Source organism: Asterias amurensis, chromosome 12, assembly GCF_032118995.1.
Source record: "Asterias amurensis chromosome 12, ASM3211899v1".
NCBI lineage: Eukaryota > Metazoa > Echinodermata > Asteroidea > Forcipulatida > Asteriidae > Asterias > Asterias amurensis.
This window is the reverse complement of record NC_092659.1, coordinates 9,373,827-9,387,466: the sequence shown is the minus strand read 5'-3', so window position 1 is coordinate 9,387,466 and position 13,640 is coordinate 9,373,827. Positions and strand designations below refer to the sequence as shown.

General features: G+C 37.2%; 1 protein-coding gene across 1 annotated transcript; it reads left to right on the top strand.

Moving 5' to 3' along the window:
• Window positions 1-5,440: 5,440 nt before the first annotated feature.
• LOC139944755 (uncharacterized) lies at window positions 5,441-13,288 on the top strand. The gene is made up of 7 exons (XM_071941848.1): window positions 5,441-5,997; window positions 6,554-7,027; window positions 7,322-7,391; window positions 7,915-7,993; window positions 8,872-8,941; window positions 9,524-9,672; window positions 10,903-13,288. Exons 1-7 carry the CDS (start codon window positions 5,725-5,727, stop codon window positions 11,126-11,128), a joined length of 1,341 nt encoding a protein of 446 aa, XP_071797949.1. The 5' UTR covers window positions 5,441-5,724; the 3' UTR covers window positions 11,129-13,288.
• Window positions 13,289-13,640: the final 352 nt, after the last annotated feature.

The window sequence follows — 13,640 nt, the reverse complement described above, 5'->3', positions numbered from 1 at the left end:
CAAGGTATCGCTGCACTTTTCTCACTTGTTGTTCTGTATGAGCAGGGAACAATAAAAGTGGTTTCTTGTACATAGTTCATATCTGTCACTGAGTGACGCTAAGGCACTTCAACAGTCAGCATTTTCCTATGTGGGGCTATATGTTCCTATACATCTTGAGCTTCCTCTGAAGATCTTGCATCTGCCTCCTGGAGGACTTCATAGACTGGAAACTGTTGAAAACAGAAGCAGTTTTTTTACAAATTCAAGATTTGATCACTGCATGAGACCTTCGCTATGAGGAACGTGAGGACAGGAAGAGATGGAATTTGTCCAGATTTTGACGAAGAGAGCGACCACCGACGGTCACTCGATCATGTCTTACATTGGCTCTTTCAAACTCTTGAAGGAGATCGGTCTTCTGTGGCGTTTTTTTCAGCAGGTCTTATATGAAGAATATATTTATCTTTCTATTGAGGATTCCATTGAAGAGATCCTTGAGCACACCAAGCGAAAGGAACAGCGATACGATGTCACTTCAAGAAAACGTCAACAAGTTGGATCCTCTGGCCACATGTCTAACCATCACACAGTATGGCTTCTCTTTCATCAATACCTCCACTCTTGATTCAACAAAAACTCGCTATGACTATGACATCCAGGAGCATCTCTTTGGCCGTACAGTTCAGAAATGGATCTTGGGGTGTTTTGGGATAAGCGAGGCGCTGAAACATAACAGAAACTTTTATTCTCTTCAGTTATGCCAACATATAATTTCAAATACAGTCAACACCTTAGAATTTTTCAACTGTGCCACTCATGGTTTATTGCTAACTAAGATCCAATTTAACTATTATTATGAAAAGTTGTACAATTGGCAAGAATGTGTCGGAATAAACAACACAAAATAAACCACAACAAGAACAATGATCCACATTAACCAATATTCAGAACATACACAAAAATAAACCGCAAGAAGTACAATGGTCAACATTAACCTCTATTCAGAACATACACAAAAATAAACCGCATCAAGTACAATGATCAACATAATTAACCAATATTCAGAACATACCAAAAATAAACCGCAACAAATACACAAGGACGGCTGTCTTGTGACAACACCTCGGTCTCACTGGAAGATGGAGCAACAGCTAAGGAGGAGGGTAAACCCATTTGCCACCCATGGGATTACGCGTGCAAGTACATGTAACATGCACCTTCTTAACTGCGTACTTTACTTGCTGTGCCAGTCTGTCACCTAACCCTGAATTTGTATAAAGAACAAAAGTCACTGTCATTTTCAATTGTTTGATCTCTTCCCCGAGGTGTGCAACCCATTCTGCTCTGGAAAAGAACATAAAATTTAGAAGACAGAATTTAGTCTGTCCATCACTTCAATCAGCTTTACTATCATGATTTAAAACAAGGCAACAATTAACCGTTCTCAACTTGATTATTTAATATTCAGTCTTCATAAGCACATGTATACATCCTTTTTTTAAACTGTTTTATTCACCCGTTTTTGTTAGGGTAAAGTGTTCTTGGGTTTTTTATTAGAAACTCATTAAGATGCAAGGAGTTTTCCCTGTAGCGGCTTCCTTGTCTCGAATCGTTGAGGAAGGAATTGCCACCAAGTTGGCATTTCTCGATAAATTAAGTTAAACCCGCAAGGATCTTGACAAAAGCTTGGTTGTAGATTAAGATTTAAAAGGTCAATGTTCCTTTCTTCGCTTGTTCCAAAACAGCTATAGACTTCTATTAGCTTCAACATCTTCTAATTGTAATTTGGATTTCAAAGATGCTGCAAAGGTTGCTTTAGCTGCTCTCTGATATGAGCATGAGCTGGTTGATCTCTGAGAAATATGAGATTGCATAGAGCGATGAGATTGTGAGATTGCATAGAGCAATGAGATTGTGAGATTGCGTAGAGCGATGAGATTGTGAGATTGCGTAGAGCGATGAGATTGTGAGATTGCGTGGAGCGATGAGATTGTGAGATTGCGTAGAGCAATAAGGTTGTGAGATTGCGTAGAGCGATGAGATTGTGAGATTGCGTGGAGCGATGAGATTGTGAGATTGCGTAGATCGATGAGATTGTGAGATTGCGTAGCAATGAGATTGTTCTACGCTGAGGTTGTGAGATTGCGTAGAGCGATGGGATTGTGAGATTGCGTAGAGCGGTGAGATTGTGAGATTGCGTGGAGTGATGAGATTGTGAGATTGCGTAGATTGATGAGATTGTGAGATTGCGTAGCGCTGAGATCGTGAGATTGCGTAGCGATGAGATTGTGAGATTGCGTAGAGCGATGAGATTGTGAGATTGCGTAGCAATGAGATTGTGAGATTGCATAGAGCGATGAGATTGCGAGATTGCGTAGCGATGAGATTGTGAGATTGCGTAGAGCGATGAGATTGTGAGATTGCTTAGAGCGATGAGATTGTGAGATTGCGTAGAGCGATGAGATTGTATAGAGTGATGACTTCAAGTTTGTCTGTTTCAGCCTCGAGTATTCTCTGGCAGATCATCTTTGTAAGTCGGTGATGTTTCTTCCCCACCTTCTCGAATTTGATATAAAATGAACCACCTCTTGTTGTCAAAAGACAAAAAACGTGGTCTGGTCGGTTGTAACTCTCGCATACCTTTGCAAGACAATATTTATTAAAGCCAGGATTCAATTGATCATCAACTTCTATAATTAAGATATTATCTAAGGTTTTTGTTGTTGATGTTTTTTCAAATGAAGTTAATTGTTAGTTATTATGGCTTAAACATTGCGGGGATTCATGGTAGGTTTACAGCCAGTACAGGTATGACGGGAGATTAATTTGGATTGTTTAAACAAAAATCCTTATGACTTTCATACACAGCACCAGACTGCACAGGGCATTTGGTAATTACTCAAAACAAATATTAACTTAAAAACTGACTTGGTAACGAGCAATGTAGAGCTGTTGACAGTATAAAACATTGTGAGAAACGGCTCTCTCTGAAGTGGCATAGATTTTGAGAAAGAGGTAATTTCTCACTCAAATTACTTCTAGCCAGAAGTCTTTTATTCCTATCTGAAACTGAACCACACAAATTCGCCCAACAAGGGTGTTTTTTTTTTCTCATCATTTTCTCGCAACTGCGATGACCAATTGAGCACAAATTTTCCCAACATAATCATAAAATAATATTTTATTTTTATGTTGGGATACACCAAGTGAGAAGACTGCTTTTTGACAGATACATTCATTCCCTATTGTGTCCTTTGAGAAATAGTGCAATCTATTGGTGGCACTCATTATTACAAATCGCCCTACTTAAAACCACTGTATTACACACATGTATGTTCATTTTATCTATACTGTATTCCCACAGTCATCTTTCTGTTTGTTACTGAATGTGTTCTGTAATTTCAGGTTTATGATTTATCTATTTTGGAAGTTCTGCATTCACCTTAACCAGGCAGGCTTCTCGTGTCAATTTCACAAGGCGCTAAGATTCATCTTAAGATTTAGTTTTCAGTAAAGGCCGTAGTGATTTGATATTGTGATGTCTCACTTTGCTTAGCAATTTACCGGTTTAAATCTTAACATCAATCTTAGCTCTTTGTGATTCAAGCCTAGACAAGGCGTTTTCCGTTCTTCGTTTTACACTTGATTAAAGTTATTAAAATAAACCACAAGGGAAACTGACTATAAAATGTTGTTATGTTTAGGGGCTGAATAAAAAAAATTTGGTTCCATGCAAATTATCTAAAGCGTAATTTGCATGGAACCAAACCCTGCTCTAGAGATTTTGTCTTTGTTCAACTCCAAGTCGCATTACTGAAAAAAGGGAATATTAGCAATGCCTTTTTGATCCACACATTTTATTATGTAAAAGGTTGTTTACAAATTATTATATAACTCTTATATTTATGTGGAAATTATGAGACGAAATGTCAACTTTCTCATATATGACCAGTGCAGTATCTTGCCTGCCAGACCAGCCGAAGAATGCACAAGGTCACACTTATTGTAAACAAGTTCACATGGTCTCCAGCCAGCCATAATTATATTCCCTTTTTATACAAAATGTTAACTGATTTACCTTAAGTTTTTAAGAAGTAACATTGAACACTGAATGCTCAACTATTGACACTACTCCTTTTGACTGCAAAATGCTGGTGCAATGGCGCATTACTTTACAAGCGAAAATAAATGAACCAGGTGTTTAACTTGGTGAGTTTTTGTTGAGTGCCTTCGTTTCAATTTCGTATAAGAATTGTATCGACTTTAAGGCTGCCAATTACCTCGGTCATCTTGGAGCCCATAATCATGTCTTGGAACTACACGGTGTTTTGCGCCTGTTGCAACAATTGTTCCCCCACATCGCTATATTCGATTCTGTAAATATTCGACTTTTGGCGATCATGTATTGTTATTAAGAAGCTGTTATTTGAAAGAATTGTTTTTGTGAATCTGATCCAAATTGTGTATATATATAGTTTGAGTAATTATAATTATTGTAAAATGATTAGAATTGAAACGATTGAGGTTACAACTTGGAAATAAAATCTTTTACACCAGCAACCTTGTCCCCGTTTCCTACCATTTTGTCAGATAAATTATGTCGTATTGGTTAACAGTTAGGCGTTACGTGGGTGTGTATAAACCTTTGTTTATGACCAGTAAAAAGTGTTGAAACATGGGCGTGACACGCGAGCTTGCACCTGTTCTTATAAGACAGTTTCTTCATTCCTATTGGTCGAGAGCAACGGCTGAATCAGTTGTGCCACATCACGCGATACGTGCGACGCGCACAGCATTCCCTTATAAGGAGTTGTTTAACCGAGGGCGGCGGAGGGCTTTACCATTTCATAGCTGGAGGGGTGTTGTGTTGAAAGAAATCATTGAACTATTATAATTTTTGCATTTATTTCACTTTTTGACCAAAAAGTGTTGATGTTTTTTACCGAAAATGTATTATGAATGGGAATCAAAGTGTGTTGAATCGGTTTTCAACTAGTGGTTTAAACCCGCCAAGGCCTGGTTCTTGATAATTTACCTCGACTTCGTCTCGGTAAAATTATCAAGAACCAGGGCTCGTTGGGATTAAACCACTAGTTGAAAACCTCTTCACCACACATTGATTCCCTTATTTAAAAACAAAAAGCAATGAGTATATGAAAAGATGGATGCCACATAACTCAACAGTAATAAAATGTATAGAAATGTCTAGGATAATATCGATTTACGTAATAGTTAATACACACCTATCAGATTGGAGTCGTTGTGAGAACAGCCCTCGCACAGTACAGCCCCCTCTCGCGTGATAGTTGCATGAGAGCTGTTTCTATACAAAGACTTGTACAAGTCTACTGCATTGTACTCGGTGTGTGGTTGTGAAATAGGGGAATACCCGGCGCACAGAAATCGTGTTTTGATTTGTGACCTCGTTTTTCATGAACCACATAATATGGTCGCTCCCTTTGTTGAATAATACGGGTGTATAAATATAATCCATAACTTTACACAATGTGCTATAATAAAGCGGCAACCTACATATGGGAAGGAGGTGGTCCATGTCAATTGGTGTGTCATCAGTATTGGATTTTCCCATCCCAGCAATCAAGTACGTTTAACATTACTCGTATTCGTAGATGTGACACTATTTCATAGTTTGTCTCTGCTTTAGGGAATCATAGGCTCTACTCTTCACCTGCAACAGCCATCGTTAAGCTTGATTTTTAAGCTGTTATCTTGTCCAGTATCATGATTTGCCTAATGTTGGAATGTTTTTTAGAGTTTTTAGACGTTTTCAAAACAATCATGCTAATGTGCTTTCCTTCCTGGTGTATATGGCACCTGTCATGTTTTCTTTGGAAGCGTTCAATGAGGCCATTGCTCTATCGGATCTTGAGCTCGGATCTGTTCTTCAGGTATACCGTGATATATCATGAATACAGCCGTTGGTCCGTCACGTACCCACCTTCATCACACATGACTGTGGAGGAAACTAAGACGTTCTGTCAACAAGGTTATCTGGTAAGATGCCATCAGGGAGAAAATTGATCATTTATATTTAATTAAAGTTACAGATAAATTATTTTACCATTTATTTTTAAACAAAGTTTTATAGCTTTGTGATAAATTTTGAGGTGTGTCATGTTGCAGTTTTCGTGTGCTCGGGAAATCTGTGTGAGTGATTACTTTTAATGGAGTTTACATGTAGTTATAAATGCATGGCCCAGTTTCATAAAGCTGGTAAGCAGAAAATTCTGCTAGGAAAATTTGTTCTGCTTTAGCAAGAAATTGGTGGGTTGGGTACCAGTCGCAGCAGTGTTAACTGTATGGTATTTTGGCTGGTAACTTATTTTGTGCTAAGATTTGTTTGTGCTTACCTACATGCTAATTGGGCCCTGAGCAATACAATACATGTACCATCCAGTTACGTGCCACCTCCCCCCCCCCCCAAAAAAAAACCAAACAAGCCATGACTTTGCAAAATTTTGAAATGATTTATCATTCATATTTTGTATGTTTTTGAATAAGCATGGTAAAATTCAGTGTTGTTTATTGCGTAAACTTTTTTTTCCTTCAGAGCCAGGTCATAAAGATACCTGGATTCCTCAAAACACTGATCTTGAAGAAGTATGGGTACTTCAAGAATCTGCTATATGGAGACAGGAATGAAATTGAGCAGAGAAGTCGAGCAAATTCACGGGAGAAGAGAAGTCGAGCAAAACCATGGAAAAGGAGAAGTCGAGCAAATCCACGGGAGAAGAGAAGTCGAGCAAATGAAGTTGAGCAGAGAAGTGGAGCAAATGAAGTTGAGCAGAGAAGTGGAGCAAATGAAGTTGAGCAGAGAAGTCGAGCAAATGAAGTTGAGCAGAGAAGTCGAGCAAATGAAGTGGAGCAGAGAAGTCGAGCAAATCCACGGGAGCAGAGAAGTCAATTAAATCAATGGGAACAAAAAAGTCGATCAAATCAATGGGAGCAGATAACATTCCAGTACCAACTGAACCAGCCAACTAGGGCAGCACTAGACACTCTGACGTACCGTCAAGGCTATCCGGTAATCAATATCATTATTAACTTTTCGGTTTAATTTAGAAGTGTTTTGAATCGAGACACTTTCGAGAGTCAATTTTCTCGATGTGTCATTGAGAGCATCATAAAGGCTTTTAAACTGAGGTTTGGGATTAGTGACGAATGGTGCAAGAAAGGGCGGGGTTCAACACCTCAGCACCTCTCAGGAACTTCTAAAACAGATAGATTGCTCAATATTGGTTCCATTTCATTTCTGCAGTTTTTCACAACTTAATTATTTGATCATCTTTATTTATTATGTTTTGTTTTATTTTTACAGGGAAAGGAAGACAACATACATCTTTGTGAGAATTGGCTATTCTATAGCAACAACAAACGTGGGCGTAATGGTAAGTGTCTATCAGATGTTCCAGAAGGGGTGTCCAATGTTTTCCACTAAATACTAAAGATGTACTGTATGAAAGGACATTTTGGTACCAGAAAAACCCAAGTGGGAGGCTAATCATCCTTACTCGCAGCTAAGAGCTGAATGTCGAAGGACGGCATGCAAGGGTGCTTTTGACAGCCAGCCACACCAACCCATTATGACCATGGAGCACAGCCAGAGATCGAAAGTGTTTTATTTTTTTTCCTGTTGGAGGAAACCGAATGGTCTGCAAAACATCTTGGCACACCATCCAACACTGCATCACCCATGAGTACGTCTTATTGTAGAAAACATTTTAAGACAACTCTCAACAACAAACACCTTGAATTATGTCCCAAAATGATGATCTTGTTTATTAGCTGTTGGTGTGTATTTTCATTTCGTCTCTGTTTTAGGATATGATTTTCAAGAGAATTGAGATTTCTTTTCTAAATAATTAGACTCTTGTCATTACTAATTTTGTATTCATCACTACCCTTCCCGAGGTATGTCTATCGATCAAGTTCATGACGTCTGGTATGGAAACTACAGTTTGCTTGAGACTTGCCATGACTTCATTCAGTGGTATGTTGGTAGTAAAGAACGGCCATGTGTGTTTGCATGAATTAAAAACTTGTTTTTCAAATATTTGTCAATATTACCACATTCAGTCATTATTAGCTGTGAAGGGGCCAAGATCTTAAAGCCATTGGACACTTTCGGTACAGAAAAAAAAACTTTAAAGATTTACAAATAACTTACAGGGTTTACAGAAGGTAATGGTCAAAGACTTCTCTTGAAATATTATTCCATGAAATGCTTTACTTTTTGAGAAAACATTAAAACAATATCGATTCTCGATATCGAGAATTACGGATTTATTTAAAACCCATGTCATGCATGACACGGCGAAACGTGCGGAAACAAGGGTGGGTTTTCCCGTTATTTTCTCCCGACTCCGATGACCGATTGAGCCTAAATTTTCACAGGTTTGTTATTTTTTTATAGAAGTTGTGACACACGAAGTGTGGGCCTTGGACAATACTTTCTACCGAAAGTGTCCAATGGCTTTAAAAGATGACAATGAAGAATTTTGTCAACCATCTGACAGATTTACTGGCACACTATTCTTGTATCTCAGACGGATTATTTGGGATTATGTTGAAAGATTTAACTTGTTCTATTAGGCTTACTTACTTTTTTCAAAGCTATAGCTGGGCATTTATTTTGAGAAATAAGATTGAGCTAATCACAGTTTTGAAGAAATCATCACTTTTTAGAGGACAATCTTTTAGAGGACAACAGCAAGCAAACTAATACATAAAATCATTCACTCGATTTTATTTCAGACATTCAGACATTTATTTCATGTTGGGATCCTCAATGACAGTAAATACAATTTTCATTGGGACAATTTTAAACAGTTATTTGCAACAGAATAATGGTTGTGACTTGTTTTGTAGGTTGTTTCCAATCCGAGAATTATCGATGTACAATCATCAGGCTCAAGAGCTTCAACTTCACGAGGCAAAGGTAAGAAAGAAAAAGTTTTTAGAAGATGAATATTCATTATAAATATAAATTGATTTTAAGTGTAACTTCTCTGATTTTGATCACTTGACTTTCACTTAAAGTGTTTTGATACCTTTTTTAGATCAAGTTATTTGGCCATGACATGAATCCCTACTCTTTGTGAATGAACATGATTGTATTACCTGATAGAAGTTTCAGCTTCATAAGTCGTCAACAGTTTTTGAGAAAAAAAAGGTGAAAATCACAGAACGATGTTTTCAGTAAAGACCAGTACTGTGAAAAATACGTTGTATCATGCCAAAATAGTGTTCGTCTCCTGAGCCGAATTTGTTTTTTGTGAAACTACAGCACCTAGGCAAGTAATATTTAAAGGGAAGCTTTCTAACATTATTATCTTGGAACGGGCAATTTTAATGTAAATATGTGGACATTGTATTTTGTGTCCTGCAAAAAAACATTATTCATTGAATCTATCTGTGCTTCTCCTTTGCATGTATTGTTGTGTTTATTTTGTATTTTGCCTTCTTTGGTTTTTGTTATTATATTAATGTATCTTGTGATTTTACCTTTCTTCTTTATCAGAGTATTATTGAGGACCCTGCTGCTAGACAACGAGTCTTGAAGTCATACCACATGATGCTTGATTTCTGGGGCATGAGTCTTGAGGATGAGAAGACTGGGGTTATTGTACGAGGAGACAACTGGGAAGAAAGGTTTAGAAATCTCAATAGGTAGGTTTAAGATCTTGAGAATAGTTATTGTAGGAGAAGACAACTGGGAATAAAGATTAAGACATTTCAATAGGTAGGTTTTATATCTTTGAGAATAGTTATTGTAGGAGAAGACAACTGGGAAGAAAGATTAATACATTTCAATAGTTAGGTTTAAGATCTTTGAGAATAGTTATTGTACGAGGAGACACTGGGAAGAAAGGTTTAGACATCTCAAACGTTAGGTTTAAGATATTTGAGAATCGTCATCAAATTTTATAGTTTCATTTTGTATAAAACAATGGTTTGCTATAGTCTACACCAAGCTATGGATGAGAGAAACATCAAACGGGCTTTAAAGGCAGTGGACACTATTGGTAATTGTCAAAGACTAGCCTTCACAGTTGGTGTATATCTCAACATAAGCATAAAATAACAAACCTGTGAAAATTTGAGCTTAATCGGTCATCGAACTTGCGAGATAATAATGAAAGAAAAAACACCCTTGTCACACGAAGTTGTGTGCGTTTAGATGGTTAATTTCGAGACCTCAAGTTCTAAATCTGAGGTCTCGAAATCAAATTCGTGGAATATTACGTCTTTCTCTAAAACGATGGCACTTCAGAGGGAGCCGTTTCTCACAATGTTTTATACCATCAACTTGTCACCAAGTAAGCTTGTATGCCAATAATTATTTTTAGTAATTTCCAATAGTGTCCACTGCCTCTAAAGGCAGTGGATATTATTGGTAATTATTCGCAATAATTGTTAGCATATTAAAAACTTACTTGGTAACGAGCAAGGGGGAGCTGTTGAATGCATACATCATTGTGAGAAACGGCTCCCTCTGATGTAAAGTAGTTTTTGAGAAAGAACTAATTTCTCACTAAAATGTTTGGAATTCAAGCATTTACCTGTTAGTCTGCTGCCACCCAGCGTCCTAGCGTCCTAAAAGTCCCCCACTGCTAAGACTTGACCCAAGTCCCTATCTCGTGCCATTCGCAAGAAAACTGTTGTGTTATGCTCTGCATTTCCCAACCTGTTCCGCACGCGTGAGACCACATATTTTAAAGCGAGCGCGGACTGTCAGACTTGTTTGCTAGTGGCACGATATGCTTGGGGACCTCTCACACGAGAACGGGACTTGAATCAAGTCTAACAATTGCTCTGTGTTTTCTTCGGGGGAAAGGTTTTTGGTACTAAACTGGTCTGCATTTCTAATACTGCTCTCGTCGTTTTCCATACTAACAGATCTTCACACAACTATCTGAGGATAACTCGTATGCTGAAGTCTCTAGGGGAGCTTGGTTTTGAGCATCTTAAGTTCCCTTTCTTGAGTTTCATCCTGTGTGAAGTCTTCTTAGAACAGACTTTGGTCAATGCCTCGGAAAGCTGCCGCCATTATTGGATCTACTTACTTCGAGATGAAGAAGAGAGTGGAAAGATAAGGGAAACTGCTCTGGAGTACCTTGGTTGAGACTAAATGTGAAATATTAATGGTTGAACAGAGATACACGGCTGAAACAATTAATGTTCATGCTTCTCAAATAGAGTTAGAGTTTTTTTTTTAAGTTTTTTTTACGACTAAAGCTTCAAATTCACCCAGTGGTTAAAGCCATTATACACTTTCGGCACAGAAAAAAATAAAAGTTCACAGATTTACAAATAACTTACAGGGTTTACAGAAGGTAATGGTGAAAGACTTCTCTTGAAATATTATTCCATGAAATGCTTTACTTTTCGATTCTCGATATCGAGATAGACGGATTTATTTTAAACACATGTCATGACACGGCGAGACGTGCGAAAACAAGGATGAGTTTCCCCGTTATTTTCTCCCCACTCCGATGACCGATTGAGCCTAAATTTTCACAGGTTTGTTATTTTTTATATCAGTTGTGATACACGAAGTGTGGGCCTTTCGACAATACTGTTTACCGAAAGTGTCCAATGGCTTTAAGCTTAAAGTCACCTGGAAATAGATTTTTTTTTCTTTCAAACATAAGAGTATATGCTTACGAACAATAAAACAATATTTTTAGTAATTGTTTGTCACGATTTATATGTTTAAAAATATATAAAGTTGTTTGGGGGCTGACTCCGCCTACCCCTTTTGTGACGTCATTCAAGGCAGACTTTGCCTGCAATGCGTATAGTAAACACACGTGCAAAGTACATGTACGTCCACGTCGTGAGTTGGTACATTTCAAAAAGTGTTTTTCTGCATTGAAACGTACAAACTCACGACTTGGTCCGTACATGTACTTTGCAATTGTGTTTACTCTACGCATTACAGGCAAAGTCTGCCTCGATTGACGTCACGAACAGCGCCCTCTCGGGTCGGGGTCTACTCTTAAATTTGTAAATAACATAAGAACTGATTTCTTAAAACCTTAGTTAACTGTTTATTCACATTCAACTCATCAAAACACATATAATAGTGGCAAAAGCTTTATTTTGAAAAAATACCACTTCCAGGTGACTTTAAACAGGTATATTGATCGAATTTGTTTTTGACGTGAACAATATAACGTGTTTGTTTATTTAAATGTGATTTTGATATTTGTTCACTTCTGAATTTTCCAAGGTTTTGAAAAACTAAAGACACTTCTTCCGTTGATGGGATGCGTCAAAATGACAATGCTTTGAAGTAATACGTGGGAGTTTGCTTTGTTATACCTCTACGCTGCCACAAAGCGGCTATACAATTCGAGCTCCCATGATGGAACATGAGTGATGATGTAACACATTATTTTCGCGAATCTTTCAGAAAAGCACTGGATAAGGGTATTCGAAATGATTTTTTTTTTTCCACAATCAAAATCTTGTTTCAAATCAAATTTGTAGCCGTATGACTCGAATTCCTTATTGATTGAAAACATTTCAAATGAAATTCAGCAAAGATCACGACTTGTTTCGCGCAAGTACCTGTTTAAGAAATAATACGTGCATGACTATTGGCATCACGAGCAACCTTTTTTTGTGAATCGTCACTCGAATTTACTTGATGTAATTATTGTGTACAATGTTTTTGGTAAACGCTTGTAACCTTTTGGGTTCAGGTACTTACAAAAACACTCTAATAAGTACGAGACAAAGTCGTACCAATCCGTTTAAAACATTTACCCACAATGCAAGTACGTATAGTTTTATGAGAAACATGCTTAGGTGGTAATATTAATTTGTTTCGTGTCGGCTCATCTGATTTTATCAACTATAAAGAAAACCTTTAATTTACCATTCGTCTTAAAATAGAAACACAAATAGTTTCATTGGGTTAATGTTTAAATGACGAATTGAAACAATAAAATTTCAATTATTCGTTTGACCCAATCAATGTTGTTTAAGCATTCAACCGACCTGGCAAACAATATAATTTTGTGCGTTAGTTAAGGTTATCGTATAGTGTATTTGATTGTGATGAAAATATTTTATCAATGCATCTTTACTTTTATTATTAATTTTGTAATGTTTTTATTTGTTTACTTGTAAAAGCGATTTGTATAGGGACAAGCAAATTGAACGTTCAAATAGTTTTAAAGGCAAAGTCTATACCTTTGGTCTAGGGAACCGTCCGTGAACCGTTGTGAAAAGTTCATCGACATCATTGCAATTGATAAACGCATATTGACTGAAATATTGACTGAATATTGACCGAATGAATGCGTCTATTGTTGTGTATGAATGATGAATAAGGGAATTCTCACGTACAGAAATATTGCCTAATTTTCCCACTTCGCTTCGACAGATCGCATGTAATATCGCTCCATTCATTGAACAAATAGGCCTTAATATTGACGTAATAAACCTCAATATTATTACTCGATGTACTTGAGGGTGTTTTTTCTTCCATGATTATATTTCAAATTTTACGACCAAAATTCTGCTCAAGTTTTCACAGGTTTGTTATTTTGTGCATATCGTGAGAAGACTGGTCTTTGACATTTACCAAAGTGTCCAGTATGTTTAAAGGAACACGTTGCCTTGGA